The 18,581-nt window shown below is 54.4% G+C and overlaps 7 protein-coding genes across 7 annotated transcripts; 3 read left to right on the plus strand and 4 right to left on the minus strand.

Annotated features, from left to right (window-relative positions):
• Positions 1-26: 26 nt before the first annotated feature.
• Positions 27-1,895, plus strand: A1O3_04843 (uncharacterized protein; the record flags this gene model as incomplete). Its single annotated transcript, XM_007734971.1, has 1 exon — positions 27-1,895. The coding sequence occupies one exon, from the start codon at positions 27-29 to the stop codon at positions 1,893-1,895; it is 1,869 nt and encodes a 622-aa protein (XP_007733161.1).
• Positions 1,896-3,443: 1,548 nt separating this feature from the next.
• A1O3_04844 (uncharacterized protein) lies at positions 3,444-3,980 on the minus strand (the record flags this gene model as incomplete). The annotated part of the gene is made up of 1 exon (XM_007734972.1): positions 3,444-3,980. One exon carries the CDS (start codon positions 3,978-3,980, stop codon positions 3,444-3,446), a length of 537 nt encoding a protein of 178 aa, XP_007733162.1.
• A 1,805-nt stretch (positions 3,981-5,785) lies between these two features.
• Positions 5,786-8,759, minus strand: A1O3_04845 (uncharacterized protein; the record flags this gene model as incomplete). Its single annotated transcript, XM_007734973.1, has 3 exons — positions 5,786-7,082; positions 7,137-7,505; positions 7,552-8,759. The coding sequence occupies 3 exons, from the start codon at positions 8,757-8,759 to the stop codon at positions 5,786-5,788; spliced, it is 2,874 nt and encodes a 957-aa protein (XP_007733163.1).
• A 1,033-nt stretch (positions 8,760-9,792) lies between these two features.
• Positions 9,793-11,634, minus strand: A1O3_04846 (uncharacterized protein; the record flags this gene model as incomplete). Its single annotated transcript, XM_007734974.1, has 4 exons — positions 9,793-10,312; positions 10,398-10,836; positions 11,038-11,162; positions 11,219-11,634. The coding sequence occupies 4 exons, from the start codon at positions 11,632-11,634 to the stop codon at positions 9,793-9,795; spliced, it is 1,500 nt and encodes a 499-aa protein (XP_007733164.1).
• Positions 11,635-12,650: 1,016 nt separating this feature from the next.
• Positions 12,651-14,231, plus strand: A1O3_04847 (nicotinate phosphoribosyltransferase; the record flags this gene model as incomplete). Its single annotated transcript, XM_007734975.1, has 2 exons — positions 12,651-13,521; positions 13,636-14,231. The coding sequence occupies 2 exons, from the start codon at positions 12,651-12,653 to the stop codon at positions 14,229-14,231; spliced, it is 1,467 nt and encodes a 488-aa protein (XP_007733165.1).
• Positions 14,232-14,537: 306 nt separating this feature from the next.
• A1O3_04848 (uncharacterized protein) lies at positions 14,538-16,561 on the minus strand (the record flags this gene model as incomplete). Its single annotated transcript, XM_007734976.1, has 4 exons — positions 14,538-14,738; positions 14,828-15,558; positions 15,632-16,444; positions 16,510-16,561. The coding sequence occupies 4 exons, from the start codon at positions 16,559-16,561 to the stop codon at positions 14,538-14,540; spliced, it is 1,797 nt and encodes a 598-aa protein (XP_007733166.1).
• Positions 16,562-17,500: 939 nt separating this feature from the next.
• Positions 17,501-18,562, plus strand: A1O3_04849 (uncharacterized protein; the record flags this gene model as incomplete). The annotated part of the gene is made up of 1 exon (XM_007734977.1): positions 17,501-18,562. One exon carries the CDS (start codon positions 17,501-17,503, stop codon positions 18,560-18,562), a length of 1,062 nt encoding a protein of 353 aa, XP_007733167.1.
• Between the last annotated feature and the right edge of the window lie 19 nt (positions 18,563-18,581).

Consider the following 18,581-nt stretch of genomic DNA (forward strand, 5'->3'; position numbering starts at 1 on the left):
ACTCTGGCGCATGGTCCCATGGATTGATGAGTGAGAAGCAGGCACGGCGTCCACCTGTGGCGCCCAAGCCCTGGTTCATCCACCAAGATGCTGCTACGGTGAAGATCTCCCCGCTACCTTCACCCGCTCTGCAGGGGGCTACCACAGCTTTTGGTCCTGGTCCGGTCAAAGTCTCTAATGCTGCGTCTTCACATAATCCGTCCGCAGGAGCATTGCTTGCCGCAACCGCCGCGGCCAGCAGGAGGTCGCAGTCGCAATCGCAGCCGCAGCCGCAACATCAAGGCCAGGCTGCTCAGAAAAATGGCCCGTCCTCCCAAGATGCGTCTTCGCCTTCTCGAGGTCGCCAACCGGCCGTCAGAAGTGTGCGCCCTGCCGCAGCGATTCGGTCCTCTGCGTCCCCTCCGAAGCCCAGTTTCCCGCCATATCTTCCTCAATCTACCTCTACCGTTGCGGCAGTGGCCGCTTCTACCGCCACAAGTCCTGTTAGACCAGAAACAAAAGAAGAGTCGACTTCCTCATATCTCTCTAAGCCAGAGCCTCCTGAAAGACTCCGCCAGCGGTCGATAAGCACCAGCAGCACGTATAGCGATGCAGGGCTCTCTCTCCAGAAAAGCCCAGAGGCTCTTGCTGGGGCTATTGCCTCGATGACAATTGCTCCAGCCCAGGTTCGAGGCAGAGTTGATGAGAGCCAAAGGAACGACCTGAACGCTATCTCACATCGGCTCCTCTCGGCGTCGCAGCCCTCCACCGGGTCCAGTCCGTCTCCGTCTCCATCTGGAACAGCTGCTGCTGCCCTGGCCACCAGGAACGCTGCTAACGCAGAGGCGAGGCGACGAGCGCAGTCTGGGTCCAGCGAGAGTGTGACGAATCAGGCATACCCAGCAAACTTTGGCTTCACTGCACCCACGACAACAGGCCCAAGTTGGCCACAGATTAGATTGACGCCTCCAGAGACCGATTCGGAAACGGATTCTCTGCGTGCTGTTGAACCTCCTGAGGCTGCTTCAGAAACCCCCCGAAAACCACTTCCGGCACCGACACCGTTGAAACCCGCCCGTGCGGCAATTGTTGCTCAAGACAATGCTAACCCCCGTGACCTGGAATCTCCCGTCCTGGATGCTCGTACCAAAATGACGGCAAGCTCGCTTGCTGATGCCATGGTCGCATCCTCCTTGGCATCAAAACATTCAGCCTCCCGCGTGGCATCTCCGGCATCCAAGCCACCACCTCCTCCTCCTCCTAAGTCCCGCCGACGATCGAGGTCGGCGACTTTATTTGAAGGTGGAAAACAACACCTACCTTTCCTCGGGCGTGGTAGTGAGACAACACCGCCAACTCCAAAACCAAAACCGCGCATTCAACGGCCTATGAGGCAGACAATGCGGAGTCAATCGCCCAATCACCACGAGAAAGAGGATGAACACTCCAAGCGCGGTCGGCGGCACTGGAGACGGCATCCCAACATGCACCATGAAGGCGACCGCAAGCGATGGCGAGACCGAGTCACAGAACGTGAGCGGAAACGGTACGAAGGGGTGTGGGCAGCAAACAGAGGCCTTCTGAATGATATCGACCTTGCCATTCTCGAACCGGAGCCGGAACAACCGGAGCAGGTCGCCACCAAGAACGCCGGCCCTCCCGGGGATTTGGTGGCCAATGTTGTGGTGCGGGATATCTGGGAGCGCAGCCGCCTGCCCAAAGATGTACTAGAAGAAGTCTGGGACCTGGTGGCACGGCCGGGTGCAAAGGCCTTGAACCGTGAGGAGTTTGTGGTCGGACTATGGTTGATTGATCAGAGACTCAAGGGCAGGAAGTTGCCGATCAGGGTCTCCCCGAGCGTCTGGCAAAGTGTGAGGCATCCGCAAGGCGTGAAGATTCGTAATAAGCGGCGGTAGAGATTGAATTTTACTAGGTAGGTAGAGTAGAGTAATACAGCGGACGCAGCCAGCTGCTATAGCAATAGGCAAATATAGAGTAATACTGTTCGAGTACCTATCGATCAAGGCACTACAAACAGAGAATGCCTCGGTATCTGTACAGATTACAATAATGGCAAGGTACTCAGTTGGGGAAGTGAGACAACATATATGTAGTGTAGTACGGAGTACCTGACTCTGTACTCTGTAGTAGCATACCTTATCCTACTGAGCGAAGCGAAGTACCTAAGTATATACTGTGACCTTGGGTACATAGAAGTAAGGTAGTATATACTGTGACCTTAGGTACATAGGTAGGTAGAGGTCAGAGTCTGGCATCATGCTACTCACCCACCCATCGGTACATGTACATGTACATGTACCTACTAAACTCGCCATAGAGACAGAGTACTCCGTACCACCAGTACGGATACTACTCAGATAGGTAACTAGGTAAGGTACCTAGCACCTAGGTGCCTAGTATCTATATAGTACTCCGTGACTCTGGTGACTCTGGTGACTCTGTATCCGTAGATGATATCATCGTGGTAAATGAGTACTGTATTAGGGGTTAAGCACCTGGGGGTGCCGGTGGCGGTCAACTTGTCGGGGTTGATATCCGAGGCCTAGGGCTCCTGAGGTCATGGTTCCACCACAACAGAGTGTTCTGTTCCTTGAATGAACGACGAATGTGGATCGGTCGGAAAGAAGAGCCGGCACGGATTTGGAGTCCCGATATTTCACTGTGCGGTGAAATACACACAAGAGACAACGGACGACAGAGCAAGGTACGTAGTCAAAGGTCTACGATCAACGTTCAGAGCTATGTACGGGGTACGGAGTACTGGAGTAGCAGACCTTGCCACAGAGGGACAGAGGCTCAAATCAACTGTGCAAGTTCAATGCTGCGTATCAACAACGCCGAACCATATCCAGCCCCGGGGTATCAAGTTTCGTAGGCTCATCAACTAATATTACAAGTGGTATGTTCGTTCCACTTCGCTGTCCTTCCCACCATCCGTGCGTCTTTCGCATTCCACATTCAACCGACGCATTAGCCCTTCTTCGTCGCGGCGAATATATCGGCTATATGCTGGATAGATATGCCCGCTCCTCGAACAGTTTAGCTTGGGGAATGTTTCGGAAAGATGAGTCACGCGCTCTCTTCCTTGCTTTGACGTCCGCTGGGGCCTTGGTACACAGTAGGCGGTGTACGAATAGTCAGCAAGCCAGGTTTTAGGCCTCGAGATTCCAAGTCTCGCTTGGACGCGCGGCGAACGGCTTGTCACCGGTGCGTTATCCCAAGTGGGCCTTTGAGCGTGGGGTAGCAAGAGGTCGGCAAGACTGCGGACCTATCACTTTCCAGTGCCGGCGCTCAAAGGGCCGATTGCAGCTGAGAGTCCAGATTTGGGATCCTTCCTTGGTTTGTTGTTACAGAATCGTCAGATTTCGTCGCGACTTCGTAACGTCGTATCAGTAATGTTGGTGGGCTGCTAAAGAGAATGTCCGCTAGAAACGGTGCGTTCTTCAATCGTCCGCATCCACCTCGATAATGGTCTCCTTCACCAGGATCGGCCGATTTTGTTTCCAGTTCTGAGTTTTGATTTCATACTCATACAGCGAAGTGGCTGGTGGAGGTGGGGGAGGTCGTCGCTGGGGACTTGGGATAGTTGACTTTTTGGGGGGTTCAACCTTTCGGTCGACGGGGGTTTGGTTGTTGTGGACGTTGCTATCGGTCTCACACTGCTGGAATTGGTCATTGTCGTCGAGGTCGTCGTCATATATGGCCACTTGGCCTATAGTATCGGCGTGTTCTGAGTCTTCGTCCGAGGCCGGGTCTTCGAAAGGGTCAGAATCGGTATCTGAATCGGAGTCGACCAGGACTGTTTCCGAAAGTTCGGCGGTTTCACGAGACCAGCGACGGACATTGTCGACAATGGAGGCGTGGCCGACGATGCGGTGTAGGTCGGGTGTTTGACGGCGGCACTCGTTGTCAAGTTTGATCTGAGAGAGGTGGTAGACTTTGTAGGCCGTGAGGGCCGGGTTGGTGGAGGGTGGTGACATGGTTGAGGTCAACGTCGAAAGGGAGGAGGGAGACGGGAGTGAGGTCGGTAACTCTGGCTGACAGTGTCACTCAATGATGATCGGGAGGATGAAGACCGGGGGCCAGCTAGCAATATATGTTTGCCGTCGCAGGCAGAGTCCAAACTGCGGAGCCGAACATGCAGCTTATAGAGATGCAGGAGGATTTGTGGGCAGGAAGTCTGACTGCAGTAGTGCTCTGTACAATGTATGTTTACCTAGGTATGGTAGTAGCAGTAACACCTAAGTACCACAATCAAGACTTTGCGATACTCGTACCCGCTGTTGGTCGATCGGAAGTGACGGGTGCGCGTCAGCTGCCAGTGGGCCGGGGAAAAAGTGGTGAGGTAAGTGTGTGGCTGGAGCAGGTTGGTTGTTGTCAATGCACCGCATGACAACCAAAAACCGGCGGCTGACAAGCCTTCTCTCACACAGATCCCGGCATCCGGTATCCGGCTGCCAGGATCAAGCAGAACTGGAACTTTTTTCCACGGTCAGTGCGGCGGGGCGCACGCATGAGCGAATTGATCTGGAATCAACCACGATGTATTCCTGGTTCCGACGAGTTCCCGTTCTAGTCCTCTCTCGAAGAAGGCCGAATCCACGGTCTCAGACGTAACTGTACTAAAACTGTATACTGTATGTATTACGCTGAGATCAACGCCTTATTCAAGATATTCAGGGCAGACGGGCGATCGACACCAACTCCCCAGTAACGTGACTGCACACCTGGAATCCATACCCTGACGTCAAGGGCGTACTATTAGTAGTACGTACCCAATTAAGCAGTACTGGTTTCTGGTCTCAGCTTGGAAGTCCTCGGCAATGTTGCCCACATACTACTAGACTCGAGACTCTAGACTCAGGTCTGTCCCGTAAGCAACGTCAGTAAGGTGGTATTTGCCATTTGGTGACGATGAGAGGAGATCTAAGATCTACCCTCTACCATCCCATCCTTTGTTACATGCCCTGCTTTCGTTTACCCGATTCTACATCGCTCGCGCCTTAGCCCTCCGAGTGAAGTGCAACTGCTTTTATGAGAAGACTTTCAACCATGGGATGGGCACCAGTCAGTGCTCGGCTACGGCTAAACCATCCCGCTACATCGCACCGCAACAAATGTCCCCAACTTGGTCCAGATCTTGCCCTGACTAACTTGTCTAACCAGTATTCGCCTAGAAGCCCATGATGGCCCACAGCTCAGACCACCCCTGTCTTCCTGTCCCTTCCATTCCCCTGATTATCGATCGGTCAGAAGCACGGTCTCAATCAGCAGCCCAGAGGGAGAGTCTCGAGGACGTCGACGCAAAAGGCTGCATTCGGTCCGCAGTTCGATTACACGATTACCAGTACTAGTATCCGAAACATGGTGACTACGGAGTACAATAATCATGACTACACAAAGAGTTGGCTCACTCATGGTTCCCCCAGATGGGTAGGCCCACAATATCCAGTAATCAGCTTGCAGTCCTGATCCAGCACTTCACGAAGTCCTCAACACCAAATAGCAATAGCAATAGCATTATAAACCAGCAGTATAGTCCCAACACCGGGGAACAGGGTATCCAGAATCAACGCCGTCCGCTAGAAAGGCTCTCCTCCTGCGTCTGAAGTCCGATGTCCAATCTCAAGGATCGTGGGCAACTATCGGCACCATCATGTTGGCACGATGGCATACCTCCGTGTGGTTTGAGAATGGATATGGATTTTGACTTCTTTCATGTCGCATTTTCATGCATCATAATCCTGGTTGTTTGCTTATTGAGCATTGCCCCAGCAGTTTTGAGTTACTGATACATCACATCATCAAAGCTCATGTTATTCCGAGCTTGCATCGACTCTTTCAATCGGCCGTTGCGCGGACCTCCACCCTCCACCCCCATCTCCAAACCCGTGCCAGTGGGTATGCCCATCCCTTCGCTTAAGCCGTTACTGCTCGGCCCAACAAAGGTGCTTGTCAAATATTCGCCGTAGCTGGGTCCCCAGGGTCCATTGTTGGTCATGCCGGGTTCGTACGCAGAATACTGCGACTTCTCACCGCCGCCCAAAAAACTGGGCGAGTTCCCATTGGTGTCGGGACGGCTGCCGGTGTTGGAGCTGTCCATGCCGCCTGCGCTGTCACCGTCCAGAAAAGAGAAGCTCAGGGAACCCCAGTCCTGATGGGGGTCGCCGTCGCCCCAGTTTTCAAAGCCCATGGCCAGCTGGTTCTGGTCTTTGAAGAACCAGTCCTGCGTCTCCTCGACCAGGCTATCAACGCCGCCGAACAGTTGTCCTGCGGTCTGCATATCAGTCTGGCCTATGGTACCTGGAGCTGCCCCAGCCGGCCTGCTCGCCATACGCGTCCGGTGTGCGTTCCACGCATCTTGCTGCGCTTGGGTCATGTACGTTGATCTCGACGGCTGCACCCGATGTACGCTGTGATTCAAATCCGCCGCGGCGTTGGGAAGCAGCGACGTGTTGCCGGACGACGACCGCGTGTCGACTGTCTCCGGCGGCGAAGGCACCGTCGCTGCAGACAGGCCGGCTGATACGACCGGAATGTTCATCGATGGTTGCTGTAGCGACTGCTGCTGGAAATTTTGACCTATTAGATGCGGCACCGGCTGCGACCTGATTTGCTTGGCCATGGTTGCGAGAGACTGTGGCGAGATAGGCGAGGGAGCACTTTCGGTGAGCCCCCATTTGCCTTTGGCCCGCGTAAACACCGTTTCTGCTTCTTCGGGCACTTCTATCTTCCATCGGTCGGCGCACAGTCGCAACACTCTGAGAGTACGTCGCGCCGCTGTCCAACAATCCCCCATCTCCTCGAGATGTTTGACGCCGTGGATAATGTCGCGTCGCGCATTCTTGTCGGGCAGGTTCAAAAGATGGATCGTGCACGCCGAGTGAGTAATATAGATGGCGATGTTGCATATTTGACGCAGCCCGTGTGTTCGTTTATATAGCCGTAATAGTTTTGACACGGCGGCAGCGCCTTGGGTGCAGTACTTTCGCGGCGAGATGTGCGCGGGAAGAGGCGACGTCGTTCGGGTATACCTCAAAAAAGGCCGATACAGATGGATATACAAGAGCTGGTAAAACATGCTATAGCGTGTCAGATCAGAACACGGAGACCATCTCCCAGGGTTGCCAGCTTACTGCATCAACAAGACTTGCGGCAACTGGCCATCCCGTGGCTCCAGCTCCGGCGGCAGTACTTGCTTCCAGGCTTCGAGCCTGGTGTGCAAGTCACTCAGTCGTTTGAGTTCGGCCTGTTTCGTTGGGGGCTTGTCAAGGTGTTGTGGGTTATAGAAAGATGCTAACAAGTCACCAGAGATCTCGGCAAGCTTGGACAACTGTAACGCAACCGCTCTCGTTCGGGCAGGTTGGGCATGTGTTTGAAGGAGCCCAGAATCTGTATACGGCGACCATACTGCGCTCTCTTCGGACGGGAAGACATCCGGCTTTTTGACGGTGATGGTAGGCAGCTGCAGCTGAGGTTGTCTGCCTAGATAGTTCGACCAGCACCTGAACTCATTAGCCAAGGCAGACTTTGCGAACGGGCGAAATATACTTGTCGAAGAGAAAACAACCCCAGAATGTGATCCGTCTCGCGTCGACATCCTCGTCAGCCAACCGAGACGACTGGTTAATCGGAGCGACATCGACGTTCAACCCCAAATCACAAGCCATGCGGAAGCTCATGCCGCTGTACACCCAACCTTTGCTTTCACGGCCACAGCCTGCTTCTCTGACCGACATCAAGGCGAGAGCCTGGACAGTGCAAAGTTTCGCATTGGCGAACTCGTCGTCCTCGTAAAGGAGCCGCTTTACTTCCGCGAAGAAGTGGTCGCCAGTAGTGGCGGAATCTTCAGGGTCCGCCCTGGCCTCCGGCCGGTTGGAAAAGTGACAACCGAGAGCAAGCATGACATTGACCAGGAGAGGAGAGCAATACTGCGATGACTTCCCTGTCAAGAAGTCGCGGTAGAAGAGTTCCTTGGAGAGCGTGGTGAAGAAAGCATAATGCCAGCAAAAATACATGTTGATGAAATGCAGCATCAGGTCCGTGTCCTGGGTCACTGCTGTCCAAGACAGGATGGCTTCTTCTCGAGGCCGCACCACGTGCTGCTGCTGGGCCATCAGACTTGTAGAGCCGCTCTGTTCATACTCTTCGGGGAACCATATCAAATTGGAGGTGCCTCCGATGAATTTGACCGATCCGTCAAGCATCAAGTCGCCCATCTTCCCGGAGAGCTCGGCCTCGAACTTGGGAACGGTGGAACCATCAGTGTAGGTCGGGGAATCGGGCGGATCCTCGAGTAGGCCCCTCTCCTCGGCCTCGATATTGACGGCCAGTTCTTCGAGGCTGTCACATGTTCGCATCTGCCGCACCAAGTCCATCACATCCTCCTCCTCTGCATTGAGGATAGCCTGAACTAGGGTTTGGAGGGTGGCATTCTTGGTCTTGGAACTGTCGACATCTTTCCTATACACGCCTTTCCGGCGGTGATCCGTATGGGGCGCATACTCACACTCGGTCAGATAGACCGATGCGCAAGCAGCACACTTGGGCAGATTGCCATCGCACTTGGATTTGCGTTTTCGACACGCTATGCACGCAGTACTTACGCATCGCCGCTTGCTGGATGCGCCATCGTCTTTGTTCTTGCTCTTATTCTTGCCCTTGGTCGAGCCCGGAGCTCCATTCTCGGCGACTTCGAGCGATTCTTGTCTCGTGGGAGTCTGCTGTGCCAGCGGCTCCGACTTGATCTCGTGCTCCATCGCGGTATACGACGACAGGTACGCTGCGTGTGGCTTGGACTCTTATCGCACTCGGCTCATCAGGGCATGGAGGTTGGCCGCAGAAGCCCAGCGTAAGACCATTGATCCAAGGAAAGGGTGCAACTGGAGCATGGCACAACGGTCGCTTCAGAATTGCAGCGCAAGCGGATTCGGGAGCGTCTGTACCCAGAGTCGAGGCACTGCGGCTATCTGTTCGGACGTGAGAGATGCGGCGGTGGAGTTCGGCGGCGGGGCAGGAGGAAGACAGCAGGGTCGCAAGATGTAGAGGGTAGAGTGGTCGCAGTATCACGATCACGGTGACGACGCTGGGTTCCCCAACAGGATGAGTCACTGGCAAGCATTTCAAAGCCTGGACTTCTCGACAGTAACATACCGAGTGTCTGCGGGAGGCTCTGACGAGCGATAGATAAGTCCTAGAATTTCCTTCGGCCTTAGCCCCCAACAGCCGCGGTATCTGATGACTAACCAAATGCATGGGCCATACTCACCATACTACTAGTAGTCATCTATAGGTGCCAGGGATGACATTCGGAAATGGCGCCATTCGATTCGCAGCAATAATGTTATGTGTCTGCTGCAGACCACTGACAGCCTGGGGCGTTGTCCGCATCTCTAAGTCCGGACGTGTATCCGCACTCCGTATAGGTAGTGTCCACAAGAGACTTGCAAATCTCTGTTATGAGCTCAGAAACATGGATGGGTACGGGAGTGAAACACGGTGAAAGGAAATGGTAATAACGGCCGAGAAGAGAAACAACACGGTCTGGTGTGGCGCAATTTGGTGTTGGAAACAACTACTGGATCTCTGTTTCTCAAAGCAAGATATTTCCCGTTGTCTGTGCGAGAACAAAATCGCATGTATCGCCTGCTCACGCAAGGCCCTCTCAATCAGCCAGAATTCCATCATCATCCATGATTGTACAGATCTTGAGATCTCTGTGTACGTTGTGTCGACCAAATTTGGTGTAACACTCTTTTGGACCACCTCTGGCGGGATTGTATCGTCTCGCCATCAAGAGAGTCCTAGCAATGCCTTGCTATTCTCGTAAACCACGTAGCTGATGCTCACAGCCGGTGCGACCTTCAGAAGATTTGGTGTCACCCCCTTGAATAGTCCCCTGAGACCTTCTCCTTGCACGGTCTTCACAGTGACATCCCAGATGCTGGTGTAGGTTGGTGGGTGCAGAACAGTCCCTTGAGCTTGCAATCTCGTTCGGAGTAGATTGATCGGATACACTGCCGTGGCACTGATCGCTCCTGATGTCGCTCCGATGATTCCTGTGACGAAGTTGCTCATCTCAACGTCGTCTTCATGGCATCGAGCCTTCTTTGCCTTGCGGGCCAGAACAAAACGTTTGCAGTTTTCGAAAATAAACAGGTCGATTGCACTGTACGGGAACATTCCTGCAAGGCCCATGCCTAGCCCACGGTAGTAAGGCTTCAGTCGTCCTTGTCTCCACATCTTCCGCGCAGTTTGAATGATGAGGGCATTACCGTGAAGGCCGCCGGCGACAGTCTCGCATTGCATTCGACTGCACGACATTTCCGGTTAGTAACGGCAACAAAAGAGAATGGTAGAATGGTAAGATGGTAGATCGATAGGATGGGTTCACTCACAATTTAAGGGTGTCAAGTGGATAAACCACGCATTGAGAGATGACACCTCCAAAGCCGCCGGCGAGGAACTGTGAAGTCGGACGTAGATGCTTCGGGTCTGAGCCTTCAAATTGTGCAAGCGCCCTCTTCGCAGCCTCGTAAGCCCCAAATTTAATCGCCGACTCGGGCATGACTTTGACCACATTGAGGCCATTCCCAGCGAACAGACTGCGCATACCACCAGCTGCCCACAGATCCTTGCACGCATCGATCAGAGGCCGAGCGAAGTTTTTGACGGTTTGGAGCGGGGCTCCCTTCTTTGCCGCTTCTATCGCAGCCTGTTTGGGGTTTGTCTGGACGATCAGATAGACTTTGAGTCGGTCGAGCGGTGCGGTGGCTGTTCGCGAGATCATGCCTGCTAAGCCGCCGGCTATGAAATAGCCTGGTGGCGGGAGAAAATCTGTCAGCATTGTCAACTTCGCCGGACACTAATGTGCTGCATGAGAATGTCGTTGTGAAGGGTCAGGACAAGCACGATAAGCGCACCCACACCACGCTAAAGGGTAACATGTGGGAGGTCCGATGAGATGAGAGTGACGCAGAAAAAGTCACATGTGTGTTGTCTGGTCTTGTGTTGGTAGTTGTGGGGAAGAGCCCATACCGAATCCTTTCAGGGTGTCATTGATGGTGACATCTCCTTCTTGGTTGACATTTGCCGTTGCAGAATAATAGCTGAGCACCGCACCAAGGCTAGATCGACCGCCCGGAAGGAAGAGGAGGAAGTTTCTGGAGCAGGGTTAGATAGGTTCAAGGAAAGTGCTATGTCCGCAATCATATCACACCTCCATTCCTCAAAGCTGATCTCTCCATCGTGATTGACATCCACCTCGTCAAAGAATTGATCTAGTTTAGCGTTGCTAATTGTGATGCCCGCCCGGGCAAACGCAGAGCGCAGCTCATTCTTGTCCAAGCCGCCGCTGTTGTCTTTATCTATGCTGTCGAACAGCTGCCAGAGTTCCCGCTCGGCATGCTCCACAAAGACTCTGAACTCGTTATACTGGATACGTCCGTCACCAGAGGTGTCGACCGCCTTGAGGACATCGTGAAGGAGATCGTCGGCGTTCTTAAGAGGATGGTCAAGGGTGCGGAGGCCCTTCTTAAGGGCATGGAGGTCGAGCTGGCCCTCATTGCGGGTGTCCAGAGTCCGCCACAGATCTTGAATCCGCTGATCGCGGCGCTCATGGGACTCTCCGTTCATGCTACGCCTTGTGTAGTAGGAAACACAGCTATCTGGGAGGGAGCATGGCTGTTGCAGTCCTCATCAGCCCAGGCTATCGAGCGTGGCCGTCGAGCGTGGCCGTTGTTGTTGTTTGCGGCTGAGAATCGGAAGAGGCGGCCTTGATTGGGAGTGATGGGCCTTTACTGCGCCTTGTCCGAGGGGAACAGCTGAGAATGCAGAAGGTCTCGTATATAGAATTCGCGCGAAAGCTGCGTTTTGTTGGAGGTGGAGCTGCAAATCGAGGTTTGAGGCGTTGGGCAGCGCAGCCACTGATGCTGAGTTTTGACGTTGTCTACGGATACTGTACGGAGTACGAACCAATGGATACCTAGTGGTCAATTAGACATGTTGTCGTTGGCTGTTGGTGTTTGGTGGGTGGGGGACTTTCCAAACAGGACAAGAGGAGAGTGCCGCCTTAGGGATGAAGGAGGTTTAAGGAGACTACTCGCCACCACCATGTTAGTGGTAACGCTAGTGTGCTAGTGTGCTAGCGTGCTAGCTAGCGGGAGCGTTAATCTATCCTCTACAGAGTACTCCGTATCCGTACTCCGTAGACTTCGCTAACTGTCTCCTACCAGGCTACCGAGGGACCAGGGTGCAGATTGGAGTACGGAGTACACACTAATAACAGCTCTCTTACCTGTACCGGCGAATTTCGACCACTCGGTTGGAAAGCGGATCATAGCCCTGTTAAGAGGAGGGGCGTGTCCCCCCAGGCGACGTCGAAAACTGCTCGGGATACCACTTATTCGGAGTATTGAGGAATCAGCGAACGGGGCTGACAGGTTGCGCAATGGGATTGGGAACTGACGTTCTCGCAGCCTTGTGCTTCAAATGGCAACCTGAAGCCATTCAAATACCCGGCCTGTTTCTTTCCCCAATGTCGAACCCAGCTGGACCTTTGACACGAGCCAGGATAGTGAATATCCCCATACCCCTTGGATAAGCACACTCTCGTCCTTCAGTATCTATTCACCTCCAGGCCGTCAGTCAAGATGGCGCCGCGGCAGCTCTCCAACTTTGACAACATCATCCTGAACACGGACACGTACAAGCACTCTCACTGGAACTTGTACCCGCCTGGGACCAGACATGTGTCGAGCTACATCGAGTCACGCGGCGGCATATACCCCGCGCACATGTTCGTGGGGCTTCAGGCGTTCATCAAAAAACACCTGCTGCGTCCGGTGACGATCGACGACATCGACGAGGCCGAGATTGTCACCCGTCAGCACCAGATCCCTTTCAACCGAGCGGGCTGGCTCGGAATCGTCAACGACCACGACGGATACCTGCCCATCGAGATCGAAGCCGTCCCAGAGGGCACCGTCCTGCCCATCAAGAACGTGCTTGTGCAGATCGTCAACACCGACCCCAAGTACCCTTGGGTCACGAGTTTCATCGAGACGGCGCTCCTGCGAGCGGTCTGGTACCCGACGTCGGTGGGGTCGACCAGCTGGCTCGCGAAACAGCTGATCCGCGAAGCCCTCGAAAAGACCTCGGATCATCCCGAGATCCTTCGAGACGTGCTGCAAGACTACGGCGCTCGCGGTGTGAGCTCGCAGGAGTCCGCTTCTCTGGGCGGACTGGCTCACCTTGTCAATTTCCGCCAGACCAACACCATCTCCGGATCGCTGGCGGCGACTCTCTACTACAACGCCCTCAATCCCGCCATTTCACAGCCCAACTCGGAACACTCCACCGTGACTGCGTGGGGCAAAGACCACGAGGTCGACGCCCATGCAAACTTGATCAAGCAGTACAAGGGATGGCCATTCGTCGTGGCCGTGTCCGACTCGTACGACTTGGAGGCCGCAGTCAGGGACATCTTCGGCACCAAACTCAAAGACGATGTCATCAAGAGTGGTAAGTGTGCCACCCAAGACGGGTGATGGTGTCTACTTGCAGCGCGTCAAATCAAGCCCAACCAACCGAAAAGAAGAGACCGCGCTGACATTGTTTTTTTCTCCCTATCTCTAGGAAGCACCATCCTGGTCCGACCCGACTCGGGCGACCCAGCCACAGTGATCGCCGAGACGCTGGAAGGGCTGATCGCCAAATTCGGGTCGACCACCAACTCCAAGGGCTACCGCGTGCTTCCGGACTATATCCGCGCGGCGCAAGGCGACGGCCTGACCATCGAAACCCTCAAGCAGATCTACGCCGAGCTCGACCGCCGCCGCATCGCCGCCGACAACATCTATCTGGGCATGGGCGGCGGCCTGCTGCAGTACATCAACCGTGACACCCTCGCCTTTACGCAGAAGGCCAACGCCATCAACGTCGACGGCGAGTGGAGGGACATCTACAAGCAACCCAAGTCCGACTCCGCGAAGACCTCCAAGCGCGGACGTCTGGCACTGGTCCTCCGCGACGGCGAATACCGCACCATCCGCCGCGAAGAGGCCGCCGAGACGGAGCTGAACCTGCTCCGCCCCGTCTTCCGCAACGGCAAGCTGCTAGTCAACCACAACTTCGAGGACATCGTCGAGAGAAGTGAGCGTCCTGTTCCTCGCTGGTATTACGAACCGGTCTGGGCCTCCAAGGAAAACGGCTCGCTTGCAGTGAAGAACTAGATTGCCGACTTGAACGGCGTCCTCTCCTTAAGATGCTATCTGGGAGGGAAAGGGGGGCTCCTCCAGAATACAATCCATTCCGTAGCACAATAGGATAGAAAATATCCAGGTTTTGTTTCCCGCTTTGCTGGCTCCAATCTCCTTGGACCGGTCGGCTTCTTGAGAATTAATTTCTACTATCAAAGTGTTTCTACTATCTAAGTGATTTTCAACTCGTCCTGGGAGCTATGAGGACTTCTTGATGCAGACGGTCGTTGTATTTTTCTGTAGACTGGCAATGTATTGCAAGCTATATCCTCGCCTAGTTTATTGCTTGTCTTCTAGCTTCCATGTCCAGCCGGCCTCATCCAGCTTCTTGCCTTTCTCAAGCACCACGCGCTCCATGTTTACTCGGTACTCCTCTATGGCGACAGCATACTTGGGAATGGTGGTGCCAAGGATGCGAACGGCCAGCAGACCGGCGTTGGTGGAGTTATTAATCCCAACCGTCGCGACCGGGACACCCCGCTGGAAAGAAAAGGCTTGTCAGCACTGCTCAAATCGAGGGCGACTCAGGGGTCAGGGGTCAGGGGTCAGGGGCTCTCGGATGGTCTTACTGGCATTTGTACAATAGAATGCAGTGAATCAACGCCGTCAAGGGTGGGGCCCTTGACTGGTATACCAACAATGGGCAAGCTCGATTCCGAAGCAACCATTCCAGGCAAGTGTGCGGCACCTCCAGCTGCGGCAATGATGACGCGCACGCCGCGAGACGCGGCCTCCTTACAAAACTGAACCATGAGCGTCGGCGTGCGATGGGCTGAGACAATGTGAATCTCGAAGGGGACCTTGAATTGGTCCAGGATACGCGCCGCATCGCGTACACTGGGTAGGTCGGAGTCAGAGCCCATGAGAACCGAAACAAGTGGTAGGGGATGCGACTTTGGCGGCTTCGGGATGAGCGGGTCGTCACTAAATGCTGAATTTAGGATCTGATGGATGCGATCATTCACGTCGGCGTCCGAGGGGCCAACCACGGTAATGTGGCCGACCTTGCGTCCCTTCGGCGAGTCCGCTTTACCGGGCGTCTCTTTCTTGCCGTAGAGATGTACAGTCGCGCCTTTCGTTGCGAGAGCGCGGCGTACCACTGAGCGGACTTCTTCCGCCGACTCAGGCGTTGCACGGAGGTTCAACGTCGCCGCCGAGGGCACCTTGAGTTCGGTGCTGCCAAGTGGAAGAGAGAGAATCGCCCTGAGATGATTTTCGTACTGGGAAGTCTCTGAAGCCTCAATAGTATGATGAGCGGAGCTGTGTGGACGAGATGCGATCTCGTGAGCAAGCAAGGTACCTGATAAGCCGAGAAGACTCACACATCAGCGACCGCTCGGTCGATTCCGGGACTGGTTGCAAATATGACTTACCGTTAGCGCGGAGGAAGAATTCAACCCCGAAGACACCAACGGCACCATCGCCCAGTGAGTTGATAGCCTTTTCCGCCAATGATTGTGCGAGGTTGGCCACATCCTTACCCCCCTGCCTCAAAGGGGCCCGAACGAGATGACCAATCTTGCCGCTCTTCACGTTTTCAACGGCGCCATAGCTTTCGACCTCGCCCTTGACATTGCGGACGAGGACTACGACGACCTCGTGCGTAACGTCTGGCACATAGCGTTCCGCATAGATAGGCCCGTTGAGAGTTCTCAGACCGCGCGGTGCATCGGTAAGATCCCGAAGGAGAAAATTTCCTCGGCCGTCATATGCTTGTCTCCGGGCTTTGAGGAGAAGCGGTAGGCCTAGCGTTTTGGCTGCCTGAGCGACGCTCTCGGAGGTCGGAGTAGGAAGGTCAATGAAGTCGGCGACAGGAATGTTAGATGTACTGAGCAGTTTCTTCTGCAAAAGCTTGTCTTGCACAACTTCCAGGCTCTCCGGAGACGGAAAGATCTCAATTCCCTTGCCTAGGTGACCGCCAGTAGTACGATACCGATCGCGTAGTTGGAAAAGTGCCTGGACATTCACATGCTCAATCTCAACCGTGAGAATGTCGGCACGTTTGGCAAGGGCATCTATATCGCTTTCATTGGAGTACGATCCATCGACATGGGCCAGGGATGGGTGTAGGGCTGAGACGGCACTAATCTGCTTGGCCGGAGATGCCGGTGAAGGATCGAGGACGACCAGGGGGATAGCGAGCCGGCTTGCCGCTTCACTCAGTAGCCGGCCATATTGACCACCACCTTTGAGGGAGCCATTGGTTATTGTGCATAGAAGGAGGGAATGGAATGGGTGAGCGGTCACTCACCAAGGACACCAACCACACGATCCTCGACCGACCCAACGACACGGTCTGCCATTTTGCTTTTCCGAATAGGTTACCTAGGAATCTGGGTCAAGGGATGGGAGTACAGATGGACAAGGCAATTAAAGGAGGTGCGCGTGCGTGAGCTGGACGGATTGGGCATGCACAATTGTCGCCTTTCCTTACCAGAGCACTGGGCCGATCACATCATAAAGCACAATCGACGTTGCCGAGCTCGTCATCGACCCCGAAGACCCAAATCGAAGATCATATATGCCCACAACACAGCCTAAGCTGTATCGTGGATACCTCAGGCACGCACCATTTTTCTGCTAAGCTGAGATAGCCCTTAGGATTGAGACGGACTCCTCTGTTTGTGGAGCACAGGGAGGTCGATGTCATCTGGGTAACAAATAACGTTTCTTGCTCGCCGCCAGGATAGGCCGTGGACTGTGGTCTTGACATCGGCGGAGCCAAATGTTCTCAGCAGGTCATCTGACGAGTCGAAGGGAGATTGACAGGGCCAGAGTCGGAACCGCAGCCTGGGGTGGAGGAGGACGATGGAGGGAGGTTGCCTCAAGACAGCGATACTGCATCGAGTTGGTAACAGTCCCCCGTCATTTTAAGGTGTGGTCTAGCGCAGTTAGCAGACGCTAGGCATATTAGCCTCATACCAGCTCCAAGCTAACTAAAGCGGCATTATCAGCCCCAGGTTCACGTGATGCGGCTTTGACTTGCCTGGTGCCGCCTGGTGCCGCCACGCATCACCAGCATCATTCGAGTTGTCCAAGCGATGCCCAACGTGGCTTCTTTGCATTGACCCTGACACTGGTTGCATGAAGAGGCTGCAGGCTGCTCTCTGAGAACCTTGGGCAGGAGCAATGGCTGCTCCGCGAAAACTCCATACCCGGACTGTCTTGACGACACCATCGTGAGAGGGGCCGCGTTGGTCACATATCAATCACATACACATCTATTGCATGCTCCGCACAGCATGGCCGCCAACTACTGGACTTCGACGCAGCGTAAATACTGGACCTTCACGCCAGAGAAGCTGACTGAGGTCCGCGATGAGCTGGAAGGACAGAATGCCAAAGTCATCGAACAGCATCCCTATCCTGATCCGAGACTCATGTTTATTTTCCTGAGAGACCGGCTCCTGCAGCTGGCTAAGCGCCTCCAGTTTCGCCAGCAATGTGTGGCTACCGCGCTGGTCTACCTGCACCGGTACTTCCTGTCGACCCCGATGCAGAACGTGAACCTGTATCTGCTCACCGCGACGGCCTTTTATCTCGCATCCAAAACAGAGGAGTCTCCTCATCACATCCGCCTTGTGGCCGCTGAAGCGCGGCAGGCCTGGCCCGAATTCGTCCCGGGGGATGTGTCCAGATTAGGCGAGATGGAATTTTGCCTCATTTCCGAGATGCGCTCGCAGTTGATCGTCTGGCATCCCTATCGCTCTTTGATCGCACTCAAGGAGAATCAGGAGCTCAAACTCTCTAATGACGAGCTCGGTTTGGCTTGGTCTATCATCAACGACAGCTACATGACTGATTTACCGCTAACCTCGCCCCCGCATCTCATTGCCATCATTGCAATGTTCCTCGCCGTGGTCTTCCTACCCACTGCCAAAGCAGCCGGCACTCTGCGACCTATATCCCATGACACTCTTGCCAATCCCGACTCAGGTCCTTTCTCTTCCTTGGTGGGCCGCCAGGCCCTCTTAGGATCTTTCAGCACGGTGATGGGAAATCTGCAAATGCCCAACCATCCAGCCTCTCAGATCAATCAAGCCACCAACGGCAAAACCCGAGCCCCAATCGACGAACCGAATTCGCAGCCAGTCGATAAGGAGAAGACAGTTGCCGCGATTAAGGAATCCGAGAAGCTGCAGAACATCATCAAGTTTCTCGTCGAATCGGGCATCGAGCTGGAACAGATGATCGAGGGCACTCAAGAAATGATCAGTCTGTATGACATTTGGGAACAGTACAGTGAGAAGAGTGTTAAAGACGCCATTTCTCGGTGTCTCAAATCGCGTGGCCTGGATAGCTGAGAGTGGCCGTTTAATGTCG

Source organism: Capronia epimyces (assembly GCF_000585565.1).
Source record: "Capronia epimyces CBS 606.96 chromosome Unknown aczIQ-supercont1.4, whole genome shotgun sequence".
Lineage (NCBI taxonomy): Eukaryota > Fungi > Ascomycota > Eurotiomycetes > Chaetothyriales > Herpotrichiellaceae > Capronia > Capronia epimyces.